At 43.3% G+C, this 27,495-nt stretch overlaps 1 protein-coding gene across 1 annotated transcript in view; it reads right to left on the bottom strand.

Annotated features, from left to right (window-relative positions):
• The window catches only part of FAM114A2 (family with sequence similarity 114 member A2), a 1,115,082-nt gene that overhangs the window by 777,249 nt on the left and 310,338 nt on the right, over positions 1-27,495 (bottom strand). The window contains exons 3-4 of the mRNA XM_044069930.1: positions 23,609-23,705; positions 10,388-10,492 (exon numbers count right to left, since the gene is read on the bottom strand). Coding sequence (XP_043925865.1) covers positions 10,388-10,492; positions 23,609-23,705 — 202 coding nt within the window. The remainder of the gene's footprint in view (positions 1-10,387; positions 10,493-23,608; positions 23,706-27,495) is intronic.

Raw genomic sequence — 27,495 nt, 5'->3', positions numbered from 1 at the left:
TCAGTGACCATATAAACAACACTAATTTCAGGCACCAACTCAAACATTATCTGTTTGAGCAATACAAATGAAAATGTCAAAACATAGAATATATTACTTTATTATTCTGCACTATGTTAACGTCCTCACACATCAGCCCATTTATATTATTTTTCGGTTACCACTATGTGTCAGCTTCCTGTAAATATGGACATAGCTTATCTTTCTCCTTGATGACTGTCACCTTACAACATTTACTTTTCTCAGTTCCTCTGGTCCTTCTGTCTCCTTGGACTGTGTCTTCACCCTCACGTATCTATTGCTTTATCCTCTAAACAAGTTACCCCTACAACTTCCAGGGCTAATCCTGCTTTTCACTCTTTTCCTGCAACTCCATTGATTCCACTTTTCCACCTGTAAAATGTACACCCTCAATATGATGTAAAATTGCATACAGTAGCTCTCTTTTTTGTGATTATTTTTATTACCTTTGTATTCTACCACTGGATGTATTTGTTACATTTTTGTTGCTATATTTTTGAATTCAACCTTGGCTGAGCCTGAAGTTGGCCAAGCTGTGATCAGTGGTTTATCCCAGACACCAAAATGTAAATAAACAAAAATAATCCATATACCGAATTCCTGCAACAATGATCATTTTGCTGCATATGTGAAGATGAAAGGAGCAGTCAACGGTATTAATATCTGTAGGCAAAATCAAAGTTGGTCATGCCTGGTCTGAAACTGACATGAAATACATCATGTTATTGCTGGGAAAATCACAAAAATAAGGATTCAGGGAAAGTAAGCAAACCCTAACTTTGTGAATAAGAGATCAAATAGTTCCACTTGCAAACATACACAATCAATTATGTCATACTGCTGGGGTACCAACCCACTACTTTACATATTAACACGCCCATATGCAATCCACTTCTTGTCCTATCAACCTGGTGGGGATAAAATTATGTCATATGCCTTCAGTATCCATGAGTAACTTCTGCACTTACAATCATGGTTCCTTCCACACCTCTCAACCACTTTGCTCAAGAATTCTGGACAAAGCCAAAAATAACTGGAGACAAAGGCTCAAAATCAGAGTCAATTTTAAATATTACTCCGAGTCAATACAGCACCAGGTTTTTCATCAACATGCATTTTCTGAACAATAAAGTATAAACAATAACATCTAGAATTATTGACAGATTGCAATCTTCAGTGATTTACCAGAAAAAATTTAAAATTTTACATGGGGCAGGGCAAAAATATGAGGCACAGTCAGTAACACTTGAGACATACGGTTCCTTCCCTGACACTTTCTGTCATCTCAGGTGCTCAGACATTAAGTTTGGTGTCTATGTACACCATATTTTAAGTATATAAACCACATTTCAAGTCATAGCCGGTTATAGATCGCCCACCATGTCCCAAGATGCTCACTCTGCATTCCTTGAGAAATTGGAAAATATAAAGGTCCTACCCAACACCATAATCTTGGGTGATTTCAACTACCCTGGTATAGACTGGGCGAACTACCAATGTTCCATCTCCTATGCTCAGTGATTCATAGAATTTATAAATTCAAATGCCCTTGAACAACTAGTATGTTCCCCACTAGAGGAGGCAACACATTGGATTTAATCATCACAAATATGGGCGCCCATGTACCACACCCATTATCACTCCCTCCTTGGTCAGATCCGACCACAAACATAACCCAGGACATCCTCACCCCTCCACCTCCCCCAGTCATAGAAACCATAGTCAAAAACCTTTCCAAAGCAAACTTCAAACTACTTGCATCTGAAGTGAAAAGCTTCACTATTCCCTTGCAGAAGGATAATGATATCCAGGATGTGGAATCCTACACCAAGGCACTCTATATGCATCTTCAGGATTGCATGGACCGTGCTATCCCAAATAAAACCAAGACTCCTTCCTCAAGCAAGAAGAAACCAGTTTGGTGGACCCCGGCCATAAGCAAACTTTACAATAAAAGGAGGAGACTTATACAAAAAAAGGCCAAATCTCAACTAGAAAAATCATCCCTGATCAGTATTAGTAAGAAATTGACGGCCCTCATCAAGTCAACTAAAGCTAATTTTGAAAAGAAAGTTGCCAAGGATGCCAAGGATAAACATAAGGCCTTCTATGGCTACGTCAAAAACCTAAATGGCAACACTCAGGTCTGTTCTGAGCTAGTACAAAATGGAACAAAATACACTGACCCTTCTGACATTGCCAACATCTTGGCTGACAGGTTCAGTGCAAATTCCTCCCCCCACCTCACCACCTACAGGTCCTATTACCATTCCAGGGGATTGTGTAAGTCCAATTATTACTGATACGTTGGTTAACAAGGCTCTATCTAAAGCTAAAAACACTGCCTCCATGAGACCAGATGGTGTCCCAGGCTGTGTCATACGCAAGCTCCAAAAGGAATTAACCCTGCATCTTAATACCCTGTTCAGTCTCAGCCTCTCCACAGGATATATGCCCATAGAATGGCGCATGGCAACGGTGGTCCCGCTACATAAGGGTGGGGCCACAACTGACCCTGGGAACTAACGACCAATAAGCCTGACCAGTCTGATCTGTAAGGCTATGCAGCGAATCATTATGGAACTCATAAATGGAGAGATTGGGAACCTCCAGTCGCCGGACCCCACACAGTTCGGCTTCGTGAAGGGCAGATCATGCCTCCTGAACCTGGTGGATTTCTTTGAGACAGTTACTCAGGCTATAGATAAGGGAAAGGAGGTACACATGGCTTACCTTGACCTTGCTAAAGCATTTGACACCATTCCCCATTCAGGTATTATTGATAAGCTCATCAGCCTGGGCATAAACCCTTACGTCACAAGATGGATCGCAAACTGGCTCTCAGACAGATCCCATAAAGTAAGAGTAGCGGGATCTATGTCCAAATCCAGACCAGTAATGAGTGGTGTGCCTCAGGGCTCTGTCCTGGGGCCCCTCTTGTTTGGCATATACTTCTCAGAAGTACAGGCAAGCACGGAAGGGCTGTGGCTGACTAAGTTTGCGGACGACTGCAAACTGAGTGCTATAACAGAGTCTCCTGCCGACATGGAGATCCTCCAGAAGGGCCTAAATGAGACTGATGCATGGTGTCAAAGCCATGGTCTCAAGCTAAATGCAAAAGAATGCGTAGTAATCCCCTTTGGAAAAAACAGAGTACCCGCAAACTACAACATAGGAGGTAATCCCCTGAAATCTGAAGAAGAAATAAGGAATCTAGGGACCCAAGTAGATAGTCAGCTTTCCTTTGATAACCATGTTGCCAAAGTGGTTAGAAAATCCTTCTATGTGACCCATCTGATCACGAAAGGGTTCGCATCAACATCTAAGGATGTAATGGTGCCCCTCTACTCTTCCCTCATCAGACCCATTATTGAGTACAATGCACCAATTGGAGTGTACCTGGCTAGACATCTCCAGCAGCTGGAGAGACCACAAAGGTACCTAACCAAGAGGATTACTGGACTTAAACAGTTGCCCTATGCAGCACGATTGAAAAAGCTAAGACTGTTCTCTGTTGCATACTGCTTTCTCAGAGGCGATCTCTGTCTAACGTATAGAGCCATGCCCAACCCAGAACTGTTGAACATGCTCCATCTTAGCAAAACCAAATCTACTCGAGCTACACGCTCTAGGGATATAAACCTCAACACAACAATGAATAGAACATGCTGGAGGGATAGATTCCCTTCGCAGAGACTTCCCTTACTATGGAACAGGGTCCCGATCTACATAAAACAGAGCCCCTCACTATTACTCTTCAAGAGGAACCTTGATGAGTGGATGGGTAACAAAGCTCACACCGGGGATCACACCAACAGCACTACTAGATAGGGGTCAAGGGTACTAGCTGCTAGTACAAGGATCTAGGGAACTACTAAAGGGGCGCTGAATACCGCACAACGTGGCTGGACTAATATATTCCATCGGGCAGATAGCCCAGTACCAACCTATGAACCTATATAATCTGCTGTCACTATTATGCTCTGCAACTACACTCACTGATGTACTGGTGATCAGGTTCTGCAAAGGTTTCTGTAATGACCACTCCATTGTTAGGCCTGTCACAGCAGATAGTACAGTTGTGTAAAATCTTACCATAACTTGAGATGTCCTTCTCTTCTATATGCTGCTGTATCCATAACATAAGGGAGTCTCTGTCTCTGGTCAACTCATACGTCTGTCCATTTTACAAAAGATAGTTGCTACTGCGAAGATACGTGTAACGTCCCACGTCTCTCAGTGAATGTCAGCCATAGACAGACATCGGGTATAAAACGGACGTCAGCACGCACCTACCTCAGAAACGAATGCCACCGGAATGAGCGTACATGGAGTGGCTAGTCAGGAGTCAGGCAAGAGTCAGGGTGAAAGCAGGGTGGGGAAACTATACAGCAAGATACAGAAGAGAAGGGCATCTAAAGTTATAGTAAGATTTTACACAACTATACTATGTCCTTCTATTCATATGCTGCTGTATCCATAACATGAGGAAGAGTGCAAAAGCTCATGCTGTTAAGAACTGGGTGGAGGAATAGAGGCATTTTCTACAAAGCCATGAAGGATGGCTCTGGCAAATCCTGCCATGGACCTAGAAATGATGTCCAACTTATAGTGTTTGGTGAAGGCATGGACAGATGACCATGTGGCTGCTTCTAAAATGGCAGCTGTATCCAATCCCTTACACAAGGCACCAGAGGAGGACACTGCCTTTGTGGAATGTGCCTTTACTGGGAAGGGAAGTCTTTTGCCATGGGCTGTGTAGCAAAAGGAAATAGTCTTAGAAATCCATTAGGAGATGTTTTGCCTGGAAACAGGAAGACCCACGGCTCTTGGATGGTAGGAGACAAAGAGCCTGTCTGATTTATGGATGGATTTGGTCTTAGTCAAATAGTATCTGAGTTGTCTATGTACATCCAAGGGGTGAAGGATCCTTTCAGCAGGGTTTTGAGGTGAAAAGAAGATGGTAGGAAGGTTGATGGCCTGATTCAGGGAAAGTTCATTCACCACCTTGGCCATGAAGGATGGGTTAGTACGTAAACAGACCTGTCCTTGTGGAAGACTGTAAAAGGGTAAGAGGCCATGAGGGCTTGTAGTTCAGAAACCCTTCTGGCTGAAGTAATTGCCACCAAGAGGATAGCTTTCAATGTGCAGTGTTGGAGAGAACAGTCCTTGGCTGGCTTAAAAGGTGGTAGGGTTAACTTTTCCAGAACTAAAGTTAGATCCCAATGGGGTGGAACGGGCTTCCTTGGAGGCCTAAGGTGTTTTACCACCTTCAGAAATAGCTTAACCTCCAGTCTAGAAGCTAAAAGGGGGATGAGAGGAAGGCATGCTGAGATGGCAGACAAGTGTGTCTTGATGGAAGAATAAAACAATCAGGAGTTCATCAGATCACACAGGTAAGAAAAAAACACTGGGGGTTCTACCGTCATTGGTTGGATATTTTGTTTTAGACACCAGACAGAAAACCTCTTCCACTTGGATAGATAGGATTTTCTGGTATTTAGTTTTCTGGCCTTCCTGCAGAACCTGAAGCACGTCCTCTGTGTACAGGTGTCTGAAGGGAATTAACGCCCTATCACCCACAATGCAAGGTTCAGGGTGTACAGCTGGGAGTGTATGAGAGTTCCCTTCTCCTGTGTGAGTAGGTCCATTTGGTGGGGTAACTTCTGGTGATTGCCCTTGGCTAGATGATGTGCTAGGGGGAACCAACGTTGCCTTGGCCAATAGGGGGTCACCAACAAGATTTGTGGTTGTTCTCTCTGAATCTGCAGCAGAACTTTTGTATGAGTGGGAAGGGGGGAATGCATAGCGAACATCCCCTTCCAAGGAAATGAAAGAGCAACCACCCTACATGCTTCGGGAGAAGATATCCCGGAGCAGAAGATTGGGAGTTGTCTGTTCATGGGGGAGGCAAACAGATCCAGTTGTGGTATACCCCATCGATGGACCAGGTCCAAGAACACATCCCTGTTTAGCAACCATTTGTGAGATTGAGTCATGATCCTGCTTAGAGTATCTGCCATTACATTTTCTGCAGAAGGTATGTAGACAGCTAGAAGGTTTACTTGTCTCTCTAGGGGAATGCCCATGCCTACAGAGTGTATCTGCACAGGAGATAGGACCTTGTTCCCCCTGTTTGTTGATGTACCACAGCACAGTGGTATTGTCTGTGTACCACCTCAGCACTCCTGGCAGGATTCGATCCTTGAAGATCTGGAGGGACAATATCAAGGCTCTCATCTCCTTCAAACTGAAGTGCTCCCTCGGTTGGCTCAGGGTCTAAGAGTTTCTCACTCTCCATACTCCTAAGGTTGCTCCCCATCCTGTGTCTGAAGTGTCTGTGTACAGGTCCTGATTGGGGGGCAGGCCTGGGTTGGCCAACATCTAGGCTATCCACCAATTCAGTTCCCTGGAAAGGCATGGTAACAGGGGAACGATGAACTCTAGGGGGTGCAGGTGTTGCTTCCAGACAGTGGAATTTCCTTATGTGTAGCTTTGCTAGGAGTACCATGGGGAATAGTGGAGGCCATCAATCCTAGGAGCCTGAGAAACTCCCTGGCCAACAGGGCTTGGAGAGGGAGTATCGCCTTGAAATAAGAAGTGAGGGACATGATCGTGTCTAGAGCAAGACAGGCCATCATTTGTCCTGTTAAAAATCCTGCATCCTAGGAACACATGATCCTGTGAGGGTGTCAGGGATGATTTTGAAAGGTTTATCGTTAACCCTAGACCTCTCAAGAGTGAGATGGTGAAGTCTAGGTGATGTAAGGCTAACTGAATGGATGGGGCCTGGATCAGGATCAGGATATTGTCCACATAGGGGAAGAAATGGATCCCCCGCATTCTGGCAAAGGCAATGACTGGAGCTAGGCACTTTGTGAACACTCTTGGGGCTGTAGAGAGACCAAATGGCAAAGCACAGAACTGAAAGTGTGCAGAACCCACTGAAAAGCGGAAGAATTTTCTGAAAAAGGGATGGACTGGGATGAGCATGTAATGCATCTTTTATATCTAAGGATACCAAGAAGGCCTGAGGGAGGATTAGAAGAAGGAGAGATGGAAGTGTAACTATCCGAAAGGAGGGGATCTGGAGAAAGGTGTTGAGGTAGGACAAATCTATGACTGATCTCTAAGGACCTTCTTTCCTGGGGACCAGGAACATCCTGGAGTAGAAACCTTTTCCTCTTAATTGAGGAGGAACCTCTTGAATTGTGCGTTAAGAGAGAATTTCCTGCAGAAGTGGGGGAAAGAAAGCCATTTGGTCTCGAGGGGGTTGAGAAATGTCTTTTTTGGTCTCGAGGGGATTGAGGAATGCCTTTGAAAGTGAGTCTGTACTCCCACACCATGAAATATCCCATTTGTATAATACAGAGGACCCAAGAGTCCTGTTCCACCCTGCTGTGCTGTCTGGGAGAGAGATAGGAGAGAGAGGAGAGTGAGGATGGGGTGGTTGGATGGTAGTCAGACTACCAGGCTTGGCCTGAAAAGACTGTTTTGGAGCACGGGTAGAGGGAGCAGACCTAGATGGTGACTGTTTCCTGGTAATCTTTTTCCCTTTGGGTGGCATCTGTCTGGAAGGCTTTCTCACAAATGTTATTTTAGCTGGATAGTTCCTCTGAAAGCAGAGAACCAGGGAGACAAAAATGTGTCTGAGCTCCAGCAGCTCCTTACCCTTCTCCTGAAGGGCCTTAAAGAGTTCAGCAGCTGCTGAACCAAACAAAGCTTTGTTATTCAAGGCAGCATCCATTAATTTTAATTTAATGCCATCAGGGAGAAGCTGCAGCCTAAGCCAGGAATACCTCCTGATGACAGAACCTGAGGCTCCAGCTCTAGAGGAAGCCTCTACAGCATCACAACTACACTTAAATGGAGTGTTTAGTTACTTAACCACAGGAATTTAGGAGACTGGATATTTTGGCCTTGATAGGGGAATCAGGGAGGTCACTCAATTGCTTAATAGCATCAGAAAGAAGGGACAAAGAGTATTTGGCCATGTGCATCTGGTAGTTTATAGCTCTCACTGCTAAGGTGGCAGACGTGTAAACTTTTTTGCCTCGGTGTTCCATTACCTGCTCTCCTTATCAGGAGGAAGGAAGGAGGTGGAGGGGAGAAGTTTGGAGGTGTTATCTGCAGACACACAATTGGTGGCAGGGTCTGCAGAAGGGGCCTTGTAGAGAAATTTTTGATCTTCAGGGACTTTGTAAAACTTGTCTGGATGCTTAGGTGCAGGGTGTTGTGAATCTGGATTTTTGCAGGCAGCCAAGTAGTCATCCAAAAAGGCAAGATGTACTGGAGGGACTGCAGATGGATTAGGGGACTCCATATGTAAGAGGCAATAATATCTCTTTTGAGTCTCAGTAACCTGGCTACAGTCCCACTTCTTCTTCTTCTTCTTCTTTTGGCTTTTCCAGCAGATCACCTGTCCGCTCATGATTGGCAGTGGAGTTTTACAGTGTTGAGTTGCCAGCCCAGCGCTCAACCTTCCACAGAAGGCACACACACACGCACTCACTCCTAGGGCCAATTTAGAGTGTCCAATCCACCTACAGCATGTCTTTGGGATGTGGGAAGAAACCGGAGCACCCGGAGGAAACCCACGTGACCACAGGGAGGACATGCAGACTCCATACAGAAGGCACCCCAGCCGAGGATCGAACCGGAGAACCTCTTGCTGTGAGGCGGCAACGCTAACCGCTGCACCACCATGGCTGCCCTGGCTACGGTCCCACTTAATGTCTTTTATCTGTACAATAGTTTTCCCAAAGATAATGTCTTGCCCTGGGGAGTCTGTACCATTTGACTCCTCCTCTGGTGAAGCATACCCCAGTGAGGAGGCAATCTGGGAAGCGTAAGTAAGGGATTCATCCCCTGAAGAATCCTCTTCTTCAGAGGATAAGTCAGTAACTAGCTTACCCTAAGGAGTAGAAACTGAGGGGGCCTGGGCAGGAGCAGAGGTCTGGCATAATGCAAGGAAGGCATTAAGTAGACCTTGAGTGAAGGCCTGCCAGTCAGCCAGCTGGTCAGAAGGTATGAATGTCGGGGAAGAAGCAATATACTTTGTCTTTTGCTTCTTCTTTTTGTGGGCCTCAGACACAGGCATGTCAGTGATGCGATGCAGGGAAAGAGGGCTGGATGCCGGACGGCACTCCACAGCATCCAAGATAACATCTTCGCAGAGAATAATTTGGGAAATCCCACGCAGTCCCTCACAAATAATAAGCCTAGGTTCCCCCTGGCACAGAGTCAGACGCTTGCGACTCCCTCTGGTATGTGCCTGCAGCTTCTTTGATGGCTTCTGCCTGGGTACCTGTCAGTGGAAGATCCATGGATTCTGACTCAGACTCCGGACCTCCACCGGCCTTGAAAGGTATGGACGGAATAAACGGCACAGCATTTGGATCAGGCCGTGATTTCTTTGGCCTTTTTTGTGGGTGGCTCTTCAGAGGATCCCAACATTGGGTCCATGTCTTTAGTAAGACGTTTCAAGCACTGGTTCTCCAGATAAAACTTTAATGTGGCAAGATGACTGCTGAGTGTTTTGGCGACAAGGGCCTGACAGATTTCACAAGTGGTGTGGTCATGGTCTTGGTCTAGAGAGAATAGCAGAGCTCATGTGAGTATTAATGTGGAATCTGCCTTCCACACCGACACTTGTCCTTTCTACCTGACATGAACCCAAAACACAGTAGCAAAATCTGAATACTGACAGCACATAGTCACTTCAGCAAGCGAGCGACGGCCGTAGCTGGCAGTCACATAGGTGGCAGAAAAGTCCTGAGGTAGGTGCACGCTGACGTCCATTTTATACCCGATGTCTGTTTATGGTCAACGTTCACTGACAGACGCGGGACATCACATGTACCTTCGCAGTAGCAACTATCTTTTGTAAAATGGCAGTATGTACAAGTCGACCAGAGGCAGACTCCCTCATGTTATGGATACAGCAGCATATGAATAGAAGGACATTTTACAGTTGCTGGCTGCAAAACAGGATCAAAATCATACCTCCAAATCACTGCTGCTAATAATAACACAGCCTCACTATATTATATTATTATTGTGTCATTGGCAACAGGTACATTTACTTCAGAAACAAACCTGTTTTTCAGAAACTGCGTCATGTATTTCAGAATTATAAGTCAGGAACTCAATGGGTGCTGTCAAGCACTAAGTAAAAGCTGATGAACCAATATATGAAACATATTGGAATACTAACTCCAATTAAAGAACAATTTATTTCTTATTGTATGTAAAATGGTGAACACTAGAAAATGTACTTCTGGAAAATGAGACTACATTAAAATATAAACAAGCAAGACTAATACAATCTACATAACCTTGACAGATTTCATTTAACTGTGTTTACCTTTCTGTAAGTCCTCTTCTTTTTCAGCTTCTGTTGATAATTCTTCAGGACTGGGAATCCCAAGTGAGGACTCTGCTTTTTCAATTACATGAGAAATACCATGACCTGCAATATGATACAGATGGTAGCCATTAAGATCTTCTAATGGAAGTTAGATATTCTGCTTTGTGAAGCATCTTGGAGATCATTAAAGAAAAATCTTCCACTTTTCCATTTTGCATTAAAATTCAAGGAGAGATCATTCAGACAAACAAAGCTGTAGGTTTTATCTTATTTAGACTGCAAATCCCAGTGCAGCAGCAGCAGTGACCCACACATGAAAAATTAATTTTTGCCAAGAACAGGCTAAATCAAAAGCACCACTCTTGTAATAACAATGTGCACACATATAGCAGTGACCTCAGTTTATTCATTCATTCTCCATAGCTTAACCCAATTCATGGTTATGGGGGAGCATGAGCCTATCCTGGCACTTAATGGGTGCAGGCAAAGAAACGAATTAAGGACAGAGCACCAGCCCAAGGAAGAATGCACATACAAATTCAATCACATCTGACATGCCCGCTTAAGGACTATATGGAGGATCAACATTTTACCTATTGCATGCCTCTGTAATGCAGGAATATACAGAAACATGAGGTAAAAGAAGTTATTGTTATGAATTGTAGTTGCCCTGAATATGTTCTAATGTCTTAAATTTCTGTATGTGGAAAATGTTAATGCAATTTCTGTATATGCCGTATTTTTTTTTTTGTAATGTTTTAAACATCTGTATGTAGAGCTTTTCTCCATGGGCCTCCACTGAAAACTGGTTCTGTTGACCCAGCCGGACTATCCTGGTAAACAAACGTCAAATAAAAAATAAAAATAAAATACCAAAAGGAGATAAGGAGGATGAACAGGCTTTATCTTATTTTAGCATAAGGTGAAGCCTAATGATCTGCATCTCAAATACATGAAATAAAATTCTTACTGGGAATAGCAGCCACAATCCCTCATGGACATGGGCAATCATCACTAAATGCAATCCTGGGTATTGACTAGTACTGCTACAGTATTACATTGGGTTGAAATGGCTAGGCTTAAAATGACCTCTGGGACAATAGCCTAGTAAACTTCTATGATCCTATGAAAGCTTTGAAAAGTCTTAGAAAGTGAACAATAAGCAGGCAGTTAGAGTTCAATGTAAGCAAATGTGAAGTACTGCACTTATACCACAACAATCCTTATATGTCATAACAAACTGGTTGTCAGGATATGAAGGGAACATAGCAGGAAGAGAATTTGGACATCTTGATCACATCTTGACTGGACAACCAGGAAGAGAGTGAGATGACAGTGACAGCAGAAAAATAATTCTGGGGTATATATTCACAGGAAAAGATTCTGGTACCAAAGACGCAAGGCTTCTCCTCTAAAGGGCTCTGGTCAGATAATGCATTGGAGTTCTGGATACCTCACAACAAGGCAGACATCAGGCTGCTAGAAGGAATCCAAATGAAAGCTACCAGTAAGATCCTCAGGATGGTGGGGAAAGGAAATGCCCAAGGGCTAGAGACCCTAGAGCTTTTCTAACCAGAGACCAGTACGACAGATGGAACATGATATTGGTGCACAAGTTCATGTTACAAAGATAGGAATATCTCTTCTGGAGCAGTGCAAACAAAGTGGGGAAGAAGGGAGCACAGGCAGCAGACTGTAGAGACCAACTCCTCCCAGGATACCTGAAAACACTCTTTCAGAAAGACAGTTGTAGAGCCATAAAATGGACTATAATGCAAAAGGTGGTGGAAAAAGAATTCACAGCATAGTTCTCAACCTCTTAGCACAAGAAATCTGGACAAAGACAAAAATAATAGGTGAACAAAAGCCCAAAAATAAAGACAAATTTTAAATATTACTCTTAAAATCTTTTATTTTAACAGATTTCTAAGTTTTTGTGTTAGCATCCATTTTCTGTAGTGCTGTTTTCTGTAGGTTATGAAGCCTGAAACTCAAATGACTGTCACTATTTAGTGACTTCAGTCATCAGTGATTGGTCAGAAAACCACAGATTTTATGATTAACAGAGCAAACATGAGCCGAAAATCTGGACGCTTGAGAGGTATGATTCACAGAGGCATTCAACAGGACATGGAATGTGGAAAAAGGATAATGGAGAAAGCAGAAATGGAGGAGAGGAAGAATAAATGAATTTAAGGGACACAGCCCTATTGCTTCCTTCTTTTGTCAAGCAAATATAATGTAATGTACATATAAAAAAGCTTAACAGGGTACAAGCTAAGATGAAAGTCTTGTAGTTGTTACCTGCAGAATTGCATTTTAATTAATCCTAAAGTGAGTGAGACTGCACGGTTGTACCTTGTTGGTCTCCATTTTATTTACTTCTGCCTGTCTGGTACTTCTACATTGCTAAATTTTGACTTTTAACTTGCCTCCTTGTAATGCCTTATAGACATGCAGCTGCTTAATGCTCAGTTATTGTCTCTCTGCCTGAAAGAGTCCATTTGTTGATATTCACTGCACATTTTTTTTTTCGGTTTCACTGTATGGCTATAGTTTTTCAACACTGCTGATTCAAGTTTTTAACATGAGCATCTTCCTCTTTCTACTTATACTGATCAGCATTGCAGGAGAAGATGAATATTTGCAGAATAATCTTTAGTACTAATGTTCCAGTGCTAGGCAGACATCTACTGGAATATCCCTAATGCATAAGGAAGTATAGTTATTTTAGTTAAATTATTGTTACGGTATACAATGGCATACGTTGTCACCTCACAGCAAGATGTTCTCCGGTTCAATTTTCGGCTGGGGTGCCTTCTGTGCGGAGTCTGCATGTCCTCCCTGCAGTCGCGTGGGTTTCTACAGGGTGCTCCAGTTTCCTTCCACATTCCAAAGACATGCAGTAGGTGGATTGGACACTCTAAATTGGCCATAGGTATGAGTGTGTGTACGAGTGACAGATAAGGATGAACTACCATGGCAGGGCTAGCCACCCAGTAGTGTAAACCTTGGCTCAAGATGATTGTCACTGTTGAAGTGACACCCTGACCCCATGTGCAAAATGGGAAAAAGAAGTTGAGGATGGATGGATCGTTATAATGGCTTCCATATCAAGCTTTCATAAACTGGGCTATAGCCCCTTTAAGAGGGCTGTTCCTTCAGCAGCAGCAGCATTCTGCTAAGCAGGAGATTCTGGTTCCACTCATGCTGGCTAAGCTACCGCTGACAGCTAAGCAAACAGTTTGATTGGAAAGTTCTCAAACATAAAAGTGCAAGAAAAAAACAGAGGTTAAGCAAGAAGCATATAATATTTTGACATCCAACTCTGGTCTATCAAATGTCTTTCTTTAAGACCAATCTCTGCCAACAACTATAGCAAAAGTGTAAAACAGAACAGTTGCCTCTTGCAGGAACACTTTGCCTTGTAAACACTATTATAATATCAGAACATCACAGAGGCATAGCTAGGGAGTGGTGAAGGGAGCAGTCACCTTGGGAAATGAGTGTTAAAGGGCATGCCTGGGAGATGTTGATCACTCAGTAGTGCAGTGCAGATATTCATTTCCATATCGGCGTTTACTGAAATGAGTAGTAATAGCTGTTTTTATGGTCAGGACTGAAGCATTTGCTGTAAGTTACAGCCTGAATAGGAAATGGATATTTCTGTTTGCATTTTTGATTCTCATCGTAAAAAGTGCTGAGGTTGCAGACTGCAGAACATGGACAAGGCTTGGAGGTCAAGATCAGGGAAAGGAACCTTTTTTGTTTTTGCTCTTCAACTCAAAGCTGAAGATTGCCAATTTGGGGAATGGCACCAAGCACTAGATAAGCAAGCAATCACTCTAATATACCACAATGCATCTCACCAGAAATGCTTAATTTAGCTAAAAGCACTACAGAAAGCTATTTGAACAGCATTCTATTACTACATTATAGTTGAGTGTAATACAGTTTAACCAAAACATCACATATTCACAATATGTTCATTATGCAACAATGCACTAGGAGTATACCACAACTAAACGGACAGGAGGAGGGAGGGTGCTAATATCACAACAATAATGGTTTTAGCCATCTAATGTTATGGTGCACCCAACTGTACTATAACATTTTATGCTAATTACATCTCTAAAGTAAGCCTTATAAATTGAGTAAAATACAAAGATAACAATCCAGACTGTATATGGAAGATTCAACCTGCATAACTTGAATGATTGCTGTGGCAAAACTACCACTACCCTTGAAAACAAATTCTAATTTTAATACGAAATGAACAATTATATGAAAGATCAGGTCACTGTTTTACAAATAATGTACCCCCTTGGAAGAAACCTGCAGAGGATGCCACACCTCTGGTGGAATGAGCTACAATGGACCCTGAGGCACAAAAACACAGAGTCATACTAGCATCTGCAGACAGAAATCCAGCTGAAAATGGCTAACTTGCACATAAGGATGCCAAACTAAGGTTGCGTTATTCTATGTCTATTAACAGTGTGTTGAAAACAAGACAACTGATTAGTTAATGACTTAATTTGTTATAAATATGGGTTGTTTGGTTGAACCTTTACAGCTGATGTAGAGTGGCTTCCCCATATGTTTCTGACTTGCAGTGTTTCTTTTAATAAATTGTGTTCAATTTATTTCTGGACATCCTGTACCTTACTACGAAGGGAACAGAACACACATACACATCAGAGTGCTGCTCTAACTGCAAATCCTGGAAGGAGCAACAGCCTCAGGAGGCAGGTTTCAGTACTACACCATCACGCACACATTGCATGTGCGAGGGAGAAAAAAAACAGATACACAGTCTACTATGAAAATTAAAATATACTCCACATAATTCAAAAATGTGGAGCGGCTGCAAAGATGCAGCGGTTAGAGTTGCCATGTCACAGCAAGAGGTTCTCTGGTTCGATCCTCGGCTGGGGTGCCTTCTGTGTGGAGTCTGCATGTCCTCCCTGTGGTCGCGTGGGTTTCCTCCGGGTGCTCTGGTTTCCTCCCACATCCCAAAGACATGCTGTAGGTGGATTGGACAAACTAAATTGGCCCTAGGCATGAGTGTGTGCATGTCTGTGCCTTCTGTGGAAGGATGGGTGCTGGGCTGGCAACTCGACACAGTAAAACTCCACTGCCAATCATAAAGCAGACAGTTGGTCCACTGTGGTGACCCCTAACCGGTAAAAGCTGAAAGAAGAAGACAATTCAAAAATAACAACCCAGCATTATCTATAACCAGAACTTAATGAACTATGAAACTATACCCCAGGGGTCACATCTGTGTCACTGCTACACAGGGGCACAGCAAACTAATTCTATTATACAAGGGGGCCTTCATTGTGTCACTACTAGACAGAGGCACAGTATTCTAAATCTATCCTGTGCATTTTTGTGCATTTTTGTACCATTTCATGGGGTGGCGAAAGCCACATCACTATGGCTAGGCTTACAAATGCCCCAGGGCAGATAGCCTATTACTAAACTATGAAACTATGAAACTATAAAAATGGTAGCATAATGTGCTAAAGCAATACATTACTACAGAACACAGAACTATAAACCAAATTCAGTTAATGTTACACTACTAATTTTGACAACTGTTGGAATGCAAGATAAACTTCTGTATCTGAAGCAAACAGTTTATTTACAATTAAATATTAAAACAGTGCCATCACGAAATTAAACATAAATAAAAAAAATGATTTAAATGTTAATGCTAAGGAAAACTTGTTTTAAACATTTTTATGTTTGGATTTGTTAGAGGACATTTTATTTAGTTCAACATCCAACTGGCAAGTGACTCGGTAAATGTAGAAAACAAAATCAGTTTAATAGCAATACTACCAATAAATTACTGGTTCTGTAGGTTTACCTGCATAGTTAGATCCCCCTTCCACAGCAAGAGTCAAAAACAGGCAGAACTGTCATGTTTTCTTTACTTATTAATGTAAGACCAGCATTTTCAGGGACAGCACAATGGTGCAGCAGTAGCGTTGTCGTCTCACAACAAGAGATTCTCCAGTTCGATTCTCGGCTAGGGTGCCTTCTGTGTGGAGTCTGCATGTCCTCCCTGCATTCGTGTAGGTTTCCTCAGCTTTTCTCCCATGTCATAAAGACATGCATCTGGAGCGTTTCTCTGGGCCGCCACTGAAAATTGGCTTCATTCCAAATCGGACTTTCCCAGTAAACAAATGTTAAATAAAATAAATAAATACATTTTCCATACATTGACTTGGCTATTTAAGGCACTGTTAATTCAACTATGCATAAAGTACAGTTGTGTACACTTACCATAAATGTAGATGTTCGAGTGTATGCACTGTTGCAGTCATCACACTTGGGTTATCCTGCCAGGGGTAGCCGTCAGTTGGCCCGAATACCAGAAGCTTAGTATTTCTGCATCGGTTGCTGTCGCTCCAGGACTGATGTCAGGTCATCAGTGGTATAAAAACAGGCGGCCGACGCCATTACATCAGTTGTTCTTGCCCAAATGTCAGGAGCCTCCAAATAAGGAGCTAGGTTATGGTGGAATAACACCACCAGTAGAAAGTAAATACCAACAGCCCTGTGAAGAGTGAGGAAGAGAGAGAGAGACAAGGGGGCTGGAGGGTGGGAAACCAGGACTGAAACAGTGAATACACTCGAACATCTACATTTATGGTAAGTGCACACAACTGTACTATGTTCTTCGTGTTTCAGTGTTGCAGTCATCACACTTGGGTTGATTCCCAAAGCTGAAGATCGGGTGGAGGCAGTCAAGAAGAGTTGGGGGCTGGCTAGTATGTTGTGCAGGACTGCAGCTGCAAAGCCTGCCCTGGATTTGGAAAAGATAGGCAGGTGGTAATGCTTGGTGATGTATGAACATAACTCCATGTTGCAGCTTCCAGGATGTCCCTGGTAGGGACCCCTCTGAGAAAGGCTGCAGAGGTTGAAGTTGCCTTAGTGGAATGTGTTCTGACCCCCAGTGGGGGTGGTTTCCAGTGGTGTTTGTAACAGAAATGGATACAGTGTGCTATCCATTTGGAAATGGTTTGTTTTGATATGGCCTTGCCCTCTGCACCTTGTGCAAAGCTGACTAGTAACGGGTCAGATTTCCTAATGGGCTTAGTCCTATCCAGGTTGAATCTGAGCTGTCTGTGCACATCTAGAGAGTGCAGGATCCTTTACCCCTTATTTTGAGGTTTATGGAAAAAGGTGGGCAAATGAATAGATTGGTTGAGAGCCACACTGGACACCACTTTAGGCATGAAAGTTGTGTTAGTCCTGAAGGAGACCCTGTCAGCATGAAAAATGATGAAGGGTTCCACAGCTATAAGTTGCTCAGACACTCTTCTAGCTGAAGTGATGGCCAGAAGCAATGCTGTTTTCCAAGAGAGGAATTTTATCTTTGCTGAAGCCGCAGGCTCAAAGGGGGGGGGGGGGTAGTGTGAGCTTTTCCAACACAAAGTTAAGGTCCCAAGTAGGGGTAGGGGCTCTTCTTGGCGGCCTTAAGTTGTTCGCCCCTCTAAGGAACTGATTGATGAGAGGGTGTAAAAAGAGAGATGGCTCAGTGCTGTAATGTGCAGAGATGGCAGAGGCATGTATTTTAATGGAAGAGAAGGACAGGCCCCTGTGGAGTAGGTCTGCTAGGTAATCCAGGATGAGAGGTAAGGAGGGCTGTGCTGGGTCAGCTCCTTTAGTCTGGATCCAGGAACAATACTTTTTCCACTTGTCAGCATAGGATTTTCTAGTGCTGGGTTGTCTGGCTTCACGTATGATGTCCAGGACCTGCTTGCCTAGGCTGGCCACTGGAGGAGAAGTCAAGGAATAAGCCAGGCTGCCAGGTTCAGGGTCTGCAATTGTGGATGCAAGAACTCTTCCTCCTGCTGAGTCAGGAGAGTTGGATTCTGAGGGAGGTGCCATGGAGGCAACGGTGACAGACTGCGCAGTAGTAGGTACCAATGTTGGTGTGGCCAGTCTGGGGCAATCAGGATTGCCCTTGGTCTTTCCTCCCTTATTTTGAGTAATACTCTTGTAAGAAGAGGTAGAGGTTAAATGCATAGACTGAGAGGTTTACCCATTGGAAGGATATGGCATCCACTTTCCAGGCCTTGCTGTGAGGTTCCCTGGTGCAGAATTTGCTGAGCTGGTGGTTGTTGGGGAAGGTAAATAGGTCCACCTTTGTGGGTACCCCATTTCTGGGTCACAAGGTTGAAGGTGTTGTGGTTTAATTGCCACTCGTGTGGGTCTAGGAGATTTCTGCTTAAGTTGTCTGCCAGAGAGTTTTGGTTGCCTGGCAGGAATTGTGCTAGCAGGTGAATATGCATGGCTGAGGCTGTGTTCCAAAGGGTCATGGCTAGCCTGCAGAGTGGGTAAGAATGGGTTTCCCCCTGCTTGTTGATGTACCACATCACTGTGGTGTTGTTAGTTTTGATTAATAGAAGCCCTGGAGAGAGTAGGGATCTGAAAGCTGTCAGAGCATGCTGAACAGCTAGTATATTGTTTTGGTTGATGTGCAGATGAATTTGATTTGGACTCCATTGGCCCTGAATGCACCTGCCATCCACGTGTGCACCCCAGGCATAGTCTGATGCATCTGTGGTTAGGATCTGGGTGGGGTGGGGTTGTGAAAAGGGAAGTCCCTTGTTGTGGTTGCATGCTGCTGCCCACCAAAGAAAAATTTTCCTTTGACAAGGAGGTATCATGGGTATAATAGTTTCCAGGTCCTGAGAGTGTTGACACCAAAGGCTTTTTAAGTACCAATGAAGTTTCCTCATATGCAGTCTGGCATATGGAATTAGTAGAATGCAGGAGGCCATGAACCCTAGAGCTTGCAGGATTTTCCTTGTGGATAACTGGGTTCTGGTGGCCAGCTGAGAGAAGTAGCCTGTCAGATAGGCTTGTTTTTCTGGAGTAAGGAATGCCATCTAGGATGCTGTATCCAGAATTGCTCCCAGGAATACAATTTTTCACTGGGGACTAGTTTGGATTTCTTTTCATTTATAGTGTACCCCAGTGAGGTTAGCAGATCCTTTACAAATATCAGGTGCTGCAACAGCTTTTCCTGACTGTCTGCCTGAATCAGGCAGTCGTCCAAGTAGGGGTAAATTTGAATATTTCTTTGTCTGCAAAAAGCAATGGCTGGAGCCAGGCATTTTGTGAAAACTCTGGGAACTGTGGATAAGCCAAAGGGAAGTGCAGAGAACTGATAATGCATAGATCCTGCCCTGAAACGTAGATATTTCCTGCAAGAGTCTCTGACTGGGATGTGCAGATAGGCCTCTTTTAGGTCTAGGGTGGCAAACCAGGCATCTTTGGACAGCATAGAGTAAAGCTGCTGTATGGTGAGCATTTTGAATTTTGGTACCACCAGGAAGGTGTTTAGAATGGATAGATCTAAGATTGGGCGCCAGGTGCCCTCTTTTCTGGGTACCAGGAAAAGTCTGGAATAGAAACCTTGGCCTATCTGTTCTGCAGGAACAGGCTGAATTGCCCTCATGGAGAGCAGGGAATGAACTTGGTTTTGTGCCTCTGCCCATTGGTTTGAAGGAAGATCTGGGAACCATTTTGGGGTTGGCAGCATGTGGAAATAAAATTTGTACCCCTGGGGACACTATGTTGAGGACCCATCGATCGTTGGTGATGGAGGCCCAGTTTTTTGCATGGGAGGCAAGTTTTCCTCTTAGGGGCACAAGCAGATGGGCAGAGGTGAGGGGTGGAGTTGAGAAGTCATTGTGAATTCTTTCCATAAAGGGGTGGCTTAGCACTCCCTGTTTTAGACGTGGAGGTACTCCATTGCTTAGATCTCTGCATACCCTGTGACTGCTGTCTGGGGGGGTCTGCTTCCCCTAGGTCTAGTCTGAGGTGGCTTTGGGGGGGCTGGAAAGGACTAATATTTTGAGGGCAATGCCTACTGAATCTAGGAGGCTGGACTTGCAAAACGTCTTTAACTGTCTGCATAGACTTGGCTTTTTCTTCCATCTTTTTTAAAACCTCTTCTGCTTTGGTGCCAAACAGATTGTCTTTGTTCAGTGGTGCGTCCAATAATTTTGATTTGACATGGTCTGGCAAGGTTTGTTCCTTAAGCCAAGCATGCCTTCTAAGTACAGAACCTGTGACTGCTGCCCTGCAGGATGTTTCTAGGGCATCAAAACCACACTGCAGGGAATGCTTACTAACTTGGCTTGCAGACTGCATAAGCTCCTGTAATTCTTTATTTTCTGCACAGTCAGGGAAGGTAGATAACTTCTGTTTAATAAGTTCCATAGTATGCTGCTAGTATTTCAGCATGTGGAACTGACAATTTAAAGCTCAAATGGCAAGAGTTGCAGGTGTGTATACTTTTTTACCCCATCTGTCTAAAGCTTGGGAATCCCTGTCTGAAGCGGTGGGATTCTTAGCTGTGGCTGCTTTTACTCCTTTAGGTCCTTGGGAGATGACCTCTGTGTCAGTAGTAGGATATTTTAAATGAAATTTGTGTGAGTCAGGGACTCTGTAGTACCTGTCATGTTTCCTGGGAGCAGGAGGTAGAGTATCAGGAGTTAGACTGGATTCCATAAAAACATCATCCACAACATCCAGAACAGGAGGAATAGCTAAGGCTCTGTGCTGTGGTAAATCTAAAAATTCCCTGAGTCTCTTTTTGGACTGAGGATAATCCTGGTATTCCCAATGGAAATGCTCTCTCAAAGTTTGTAGGGTTTCACCAAAAGAAAAATCCTCTGGAGGAGAGGCAGAAGGAATGGATTCCCACCTAATACAAAAACACCAAACAACTGCTGAAACACACCAGACTACAAAGCCAGCAAAAAAATGGCCCAATATTAAATTAAATAGTTTATTCACACTGAATAACACTCTGGAGCCTCGGTACAGCCTTCCTGGAGTTACAAAATATGCCACACCGTGTGTATATATATATATATATATATATATATATATATATATATATATATATATATATATATATATATATGGTTCTACCTCACTTCAACGACCACCGGAACATCGACAGGAAATCGCGACCCCAGAAGAATCGACAGCGCAGAAGACCGACGCGACGGGACCTAGAAGATCGACAAGCAGAAGACCGGCGGTAAGTGCTGAAAAGTGATTGTGACCCGGTTTGGGAAAAGGGGGACCGCGGTGAATGGTATGGGAAAGGTGTGTAAGTATGACGGACGTTAGGGTGGTAAGTGTGGGGGTGGGTGGGGTAAGTGAGTTAGGTTAGGGGGCCGGGTCAGGTAAGTGTGTGCGGTAGTGATTGTGTTGGGGTTAGGGGCGGATAAGTGAGTTAGGGGGTTGAGGGGGTCAGGGTTAGGAGGTCAGGTAGTGATTGTGTTAGTGATTGTGGGTTTAAGTTAGGGGTTAGGGTTAGGGGAGTAGGGTCAGGGTCAGGTAAGTGTAGTGTGTGTGTGTGTAGGGGGCGGGATAAGTGAGTTAGGGGGTTAGGGGCCAGGGGTCAGGTAAGTGGTATGGTGGGTGACGGACCTTAGGGTAGGGGGGTTAGGGTAGGGTGTAGGTAGTTGTGTATGTGAGGTTTAGTGAAGTGTATGAGGCTGGCGGTTTTCGTGTTGTCGGGTTGTGTGCGGTTCGTTGTTTTTGTACTTTCGGTCGGTTGGTTTGTTTTATGTGGTTCGTAATTAGTCGGTGTTGGTTGTTCGTTTTTATTGAGTGAGGAACCATATATATATATATATATATATATATATATATATACACTCACACACACACACACACACACACACACACACACACACACACACACACACACACACACACATACATACACACACACACACACACACATATATTCACTTAAACGCAATTAAATAAACAATCATCTAGTCAACTATCAATTAAAATAATCATGTATACATTTTAAAGAAACACACTCCAGTTACATTCACTATTTAGACCTGCTGGAGATAGTGTATTAAATTTTAAAATATATAGTTTCTTTGTACAATAATTTCTTTTTCATTAACACTTCATCCTTTTCTGAAATATGTAAGAAGGAATGGATTCCTCTGCATCTGAATCCTCATAAGCAGATAACGGCATGTCTTCATAATCAGAAACCTCAGTCTCGTAGGAGTCTTGGTCAGATAAAGCTGCTGGGGACAAGTCTCTTTTCCTTTTAGCAGAGGTAGGCTGGCTTCCCCTAATCAGCATGATGAGGTTTTCCACCATTTTAAGCATCTCAGATTGAGGCATGGAAGCAGGCGCTTGAGGTTGGGTTGTCGTTTTTTTAGGTGTAGTTTGTACTCTGGGCCTTAGAAACTTGGTAGTTTTAGAAAGAACTGAAGACGCAAAAGAAGTCATCGGTTTGTGTCAGATATCAGTAGTGTAAAGAACTTCCTTAGAAGCCAGTACCTGCACAGTGGCTCCGGACCCATCCAAGGTAGAGACATCCGCAGGTTCTGTAGTCAAAGAAGAGTCTCGAGGCAAACCGGACTCTGAACAGATCTCGGTAGTGACCTGCGAATCCATAGAAGCTGGCATCAGGGGCTGTGAAAGCCCCCCACTGAGTCCCGGTGAACTGGCGACTAGCTTAACGGAAGCATCGTAGGCAGTTTTGGACCTGTGTGGTCGGTCTCTGTCTTTATCCTTACGTTTTTTCACAAAATCAGTAGTCAGATGGCTTACCGAAGCCATTTTGGAATACGGAGATCGAGAGCGAAAGCATTTTGCTAAGGTAAGGGCCCAACAACGTATAGTTCTGACGTTGAACAAAGCACAAAACCGACAGCGAGGGACGTCGTAGTTTGGGCCTAAACAGGTGACGCAGTAAAAATGGAAATCTCGGTGTGGTATTTGCTTTCCACAGGCGAAACAATTGTTAACTTTTTCTGACATCGGTTAGAGCAAGAAAAAAGGATACCCAATGGGGTACTTAGCTTTAGAAGACTTCAACTTCAATTTCGGAAATGAAAATTCAGGTAGCGGCAAACCAGCACTCATGCGAACTGCTTCTGCTTCAGGCTCCTCGGCAAGAAAGACTGATGTAATGGCGTCAGCTGCCTGTTTTTATACCACTGATGACCTGACGTCAGTCCTGGAGCGACAGCAACCGACGCAGAAATAGTAAGCCTTTGGTATTCCAGCCAACTGAGGGCTACCACTGGCAGGATAACCCAAGTGTGATGACTGCAACAGTAAAACACGAAGAACATCTGCAAAACTTTATACTCACAAAATTATGAAATGTCTGCTAGACTCAAAAAGACTTACCTACAGATGCAACCGTTGCACTGGCTGTTGTTAACAAAGACTTGCCCCAGCTTCCCCAGTAACCCCAGCCTCCCTGGGACTGGTTAGAAGTACATTCCTTGGGAAAAAAAGGAAAGTGCAACTATAATTATCTTTATTTATATGAGAAAAAATTTTAATAATGCCAATAATTATTTCCAATATGTACAGCTGTGTGAGGTATTCAATAAAAACATTAAACCAAAATATTTTTATCTTCACAGTCTGGATGGATCTTCCATTCAGTCTAATGTACTGCATGACTCAAACTCTGAATGCCTGAGATCTGCATCAGGCATCAGGCATCAGTGTATCACAATCACAACCAGATACAACAACAGGTATGCAGGCAAAGCAATGGCCCCACAAACCCAACCACCATTACTGCTGGTCAGATTTGGAAGTCAAACTTAGCATAACTATTAAAATATGGTCCAGAATGTAAGCATCAATAAAAGGGAGAATACACTGTGATACTTAACTTGCCAGATGTTGTGATGCACATATGAGTGCTGGCAAATCACTTTAAAAGGGGATAACAGCAACACTTACTGTCTCCTTGTGCTATTAGGCAAATGCAATGTAATGTAAAGCTTATTGTCTACCACTATTGTAGTTGTCATAAACATAAAAAATTGCCTTTCTTTGGAGGCTAAATACCATAGTTTCAAGGCAGTTAACAATAGGCTTCATTCCATCAGAAGGTTGTACCCCTGATCTTAATCAAGAAAATACAGAAAGGAAATATCTCTGAACTGATCAGTATCACTATGCACATGGACTGCCTTGTAAGTACAAACAGCTTCTGAATAACACTTCAGCTGTTTTTACCTCAGAAAAGAGCTATAAAAACACAGAAGGAAATATGACATTCTTGCTGAGTCAATGAACAGTAATAAGATAGTATCAACATATAAAATATGATTTGCAGTCTAAATGTGTATATATAAATATATATATATATATATATATATATATATATATATATACACACACACACACACACACACACACATTTATATACACACTTTTTTATTACATCTGTTGATTGGCGATGCCTAACTGGACCTAATTCTGGCTGAGCTGATAAAGTTCATACCTACTTGCTTGTAGAACAATAGCAGCTGCACATTAAATGATAATAAAACATCTTACATTCTGCCCCATAATTTATTAGCCTAGCCTAAATTTTTTTGTGGCTTACGCCACCCCTTATATGAAAAATACAACAGAGTCAGGTGCTCTGCCTCACATGGACGGGATTTTATTTCCACAGCATAGCAGTCTCTGGTGATAAATCTATCCCTCCAGCAACCGTCCTATTTATATCCGTATCTAAGGGTTTAAGTAAGCTTGCTCTAGTGGTTTTTCAGGTTTTGATGTGGCCTTGTATCATCAGGCACACACACCCTCTGAGCACCGGGTATGCGACTGAATAGATGTCGGTGAGAGATACATCCCAATGGGGCATGTACTCGATCATTGGTCTGATAGTCAAAGAAAGGCCACTGTCAACTGTTTCGTGAGTCCCCTTCTGAAGGATATCCGTGTCCAATGCACTTTCCACTATGCCCAGTTTTGCAGTCGCCTGCAAACTTTGTCAGCCAAAGTCCTCCCATGCTGGCCTGTACTTCTGAGAAGTAGATGCCAAACAATAGGGGCCAAGGGATCGAGCCCTGTGGGACACCACTTTTGTGAGCGTGGAGTCTGACACAAGCGCCAGCAACTCTAACCCTGTGGGTTCTGTCCTTAAGCCAGTTTGCAACCCATCTACATTTCGCTGGTTTTTTTAATACACCCGAGTGGGGGTATGTTGTAAGCCTTTGCAAGGTCAATGTTTGAAGAAGTTCGACCAAGTTCAAAGGCATGATCTTCCCTGACAAAGCCAAACTGGGTCGGGTCCAATGTCTGCAAGTCCCGTTAAGTGGTGGCAATTTCAGGGGTCCGTGGCGCCGGGAGTGGGGGTGGGGACCAGTGCCGACGCAGCTCCTTGAGCCGCGTATCCTTTAGCTGTGTAGCACACAGCCGGGGACACCATCCGTCCCATCACTCGGCTGGGATAGTTATCTCTCTTAGGGGAGAGAGGGTGAAGTTTGCACTGCTATTTTTTTTTACTATAAATGATCAGGGTGACTTCCTTTGGCTGTGGGGGGTTCCTGTTGAGAGAGAGGGCCTGTAGCATGCTACAATTTGTAGAGCAGTTTTGCCTATGGTTAGTTGCACCTGGATGGTTTCCGAAAGCCGTGCGTTGCCACCAGTGGTGCTCCGGGTTGGGGGCCGAACGGAACTGCCAAATTTAACACTGGATTAACTAGGTTAAGCACATATACAAACAACACTGTAAATATTTTAAGTTACAACACAGATGCATATTCAGTGTGGGGTGTAATGCTCCTTCCATGCATACATAGATGCATACCTCTGAGATAGATCTTTGACTTAAGGGAAGACTACACAAACATTTTGTCTACATTGTTTTATTTATTATTTACTCATTTATTATACTTGTTAGTCAGGGTGGTAGATATAAGCCTTTTTCAGCCAAAGCCAGGTCACAATGTGACAAGACAGTTACAAGTAAAGCATAGATGTATAAGTATTTATAATGTATTACTAATATTTACAGTGGCAGCTGGTGACTTCAAATCAGAGGGGGGCTGCAGGAGACAGCTGAATGGGTGGGGTCAATTGGAATGGGTGTGGCCAACTATAAAGGGGCGGGGCTATGCTCAAAACCACAAAAACTGTAACTTTAATTAAATACACTGCCCTGGGTGCCAAACCATCATTATGAGAGTTCAATCAAGACAAAATGAAGTGTAGAAGAAAAAACATATTTCAATCCATTGGCTGCATGACAGCTTAACTAATATCTAGATGGAAACAAAAAGGTTGTGAGGCATGAAAAAATAAATTACTTTTTAAATACATTACTGGAATGCTAGTCAAAATCAAGTACAAGAAAAACAAGAAGCACTCAACTCAATCCACTTCTCCTTGTACTCCAGTTCTAATTATAATTTATATTCAGCTTTATTAAACTACCAAGTAACATGCTGAAAGTAGCAATCTCTGTGATACCCCCACTTGTAAAAATGTTTCTTATCCAAAAAAGACCTGCTGCCCGACAACTATCTACTTGTTTCATGGGGAAAACATGATCAAAGTAAAAAATGAAAAGCAAACAGGAAACAAGCTCAACATACATTGCTTAAAGGATTACTGCACAGGATATGGACCACACATGATAGAATGGCATTCTGTTTAGTTTGCAGGTAAACCTGTAATGAGCTCTTAAAATAATGTAATCCTGTCCTTTATTACAAATACTGTCATATGCATTTCAATACCCAAGGCTTATATGTTATCTAGTTATGTAAGTATTCTCTGCATGGCAACAACAGAAAGGCTTTCAATGTTGGCAATTCTTTAACAGTGTGCTTATTAAAACTTACTTGCATCTTACAATCTCAGACAAGCTTACCAGATGGTCACTACAGCACTGCTACTTAAACACAGAGCAACAGGCACTTTCTGAATAATAATAAGCATTAATCAACAGTATAAAAATATGACAGAAACCAGAACAATATGCAAAATCAAGGACAGATGAAAAGCCAATGTCGTACTTGTGTCTACCTTGGATGGAGGGATACTCTGCACACTTACACTGCATAACTGCTCCTTGCCTTGCTTGGACACATCCAGAGTCATTACATGGGGGAGTGGTGTGCAACAAGTATGTCACAATGTGAAATGTCTCTGGCTGACTGCGATGGCCCTGACACATTTGTCATACCTCTCAACCTCAGAGCAAGAAATCTGGACAAAGCCATACATAGAAGTGGGACAAAGGCCCAAAAATAAGG

The sequence above is a fragment of the Protopterus annectens genome, chromosome 4.part0, assembly GCF_019279795.1.
Source record: "Protopterus annectens isolate FY-2018-M chromosome 4.part0, PAN1.0, whole genome shotgun sequence".
Taxonomy (NCBI): domain Eukaryota; kingdom Metazoa; phylum Chordata; order Ceratodontiformes; family Protopteridae; genus Protopterus; species Protopterus annectens.
Note: the sequence above shows the minus strand (reverse complement) of the source record. Positions and strands in the feature narration are given on the sequence as shown.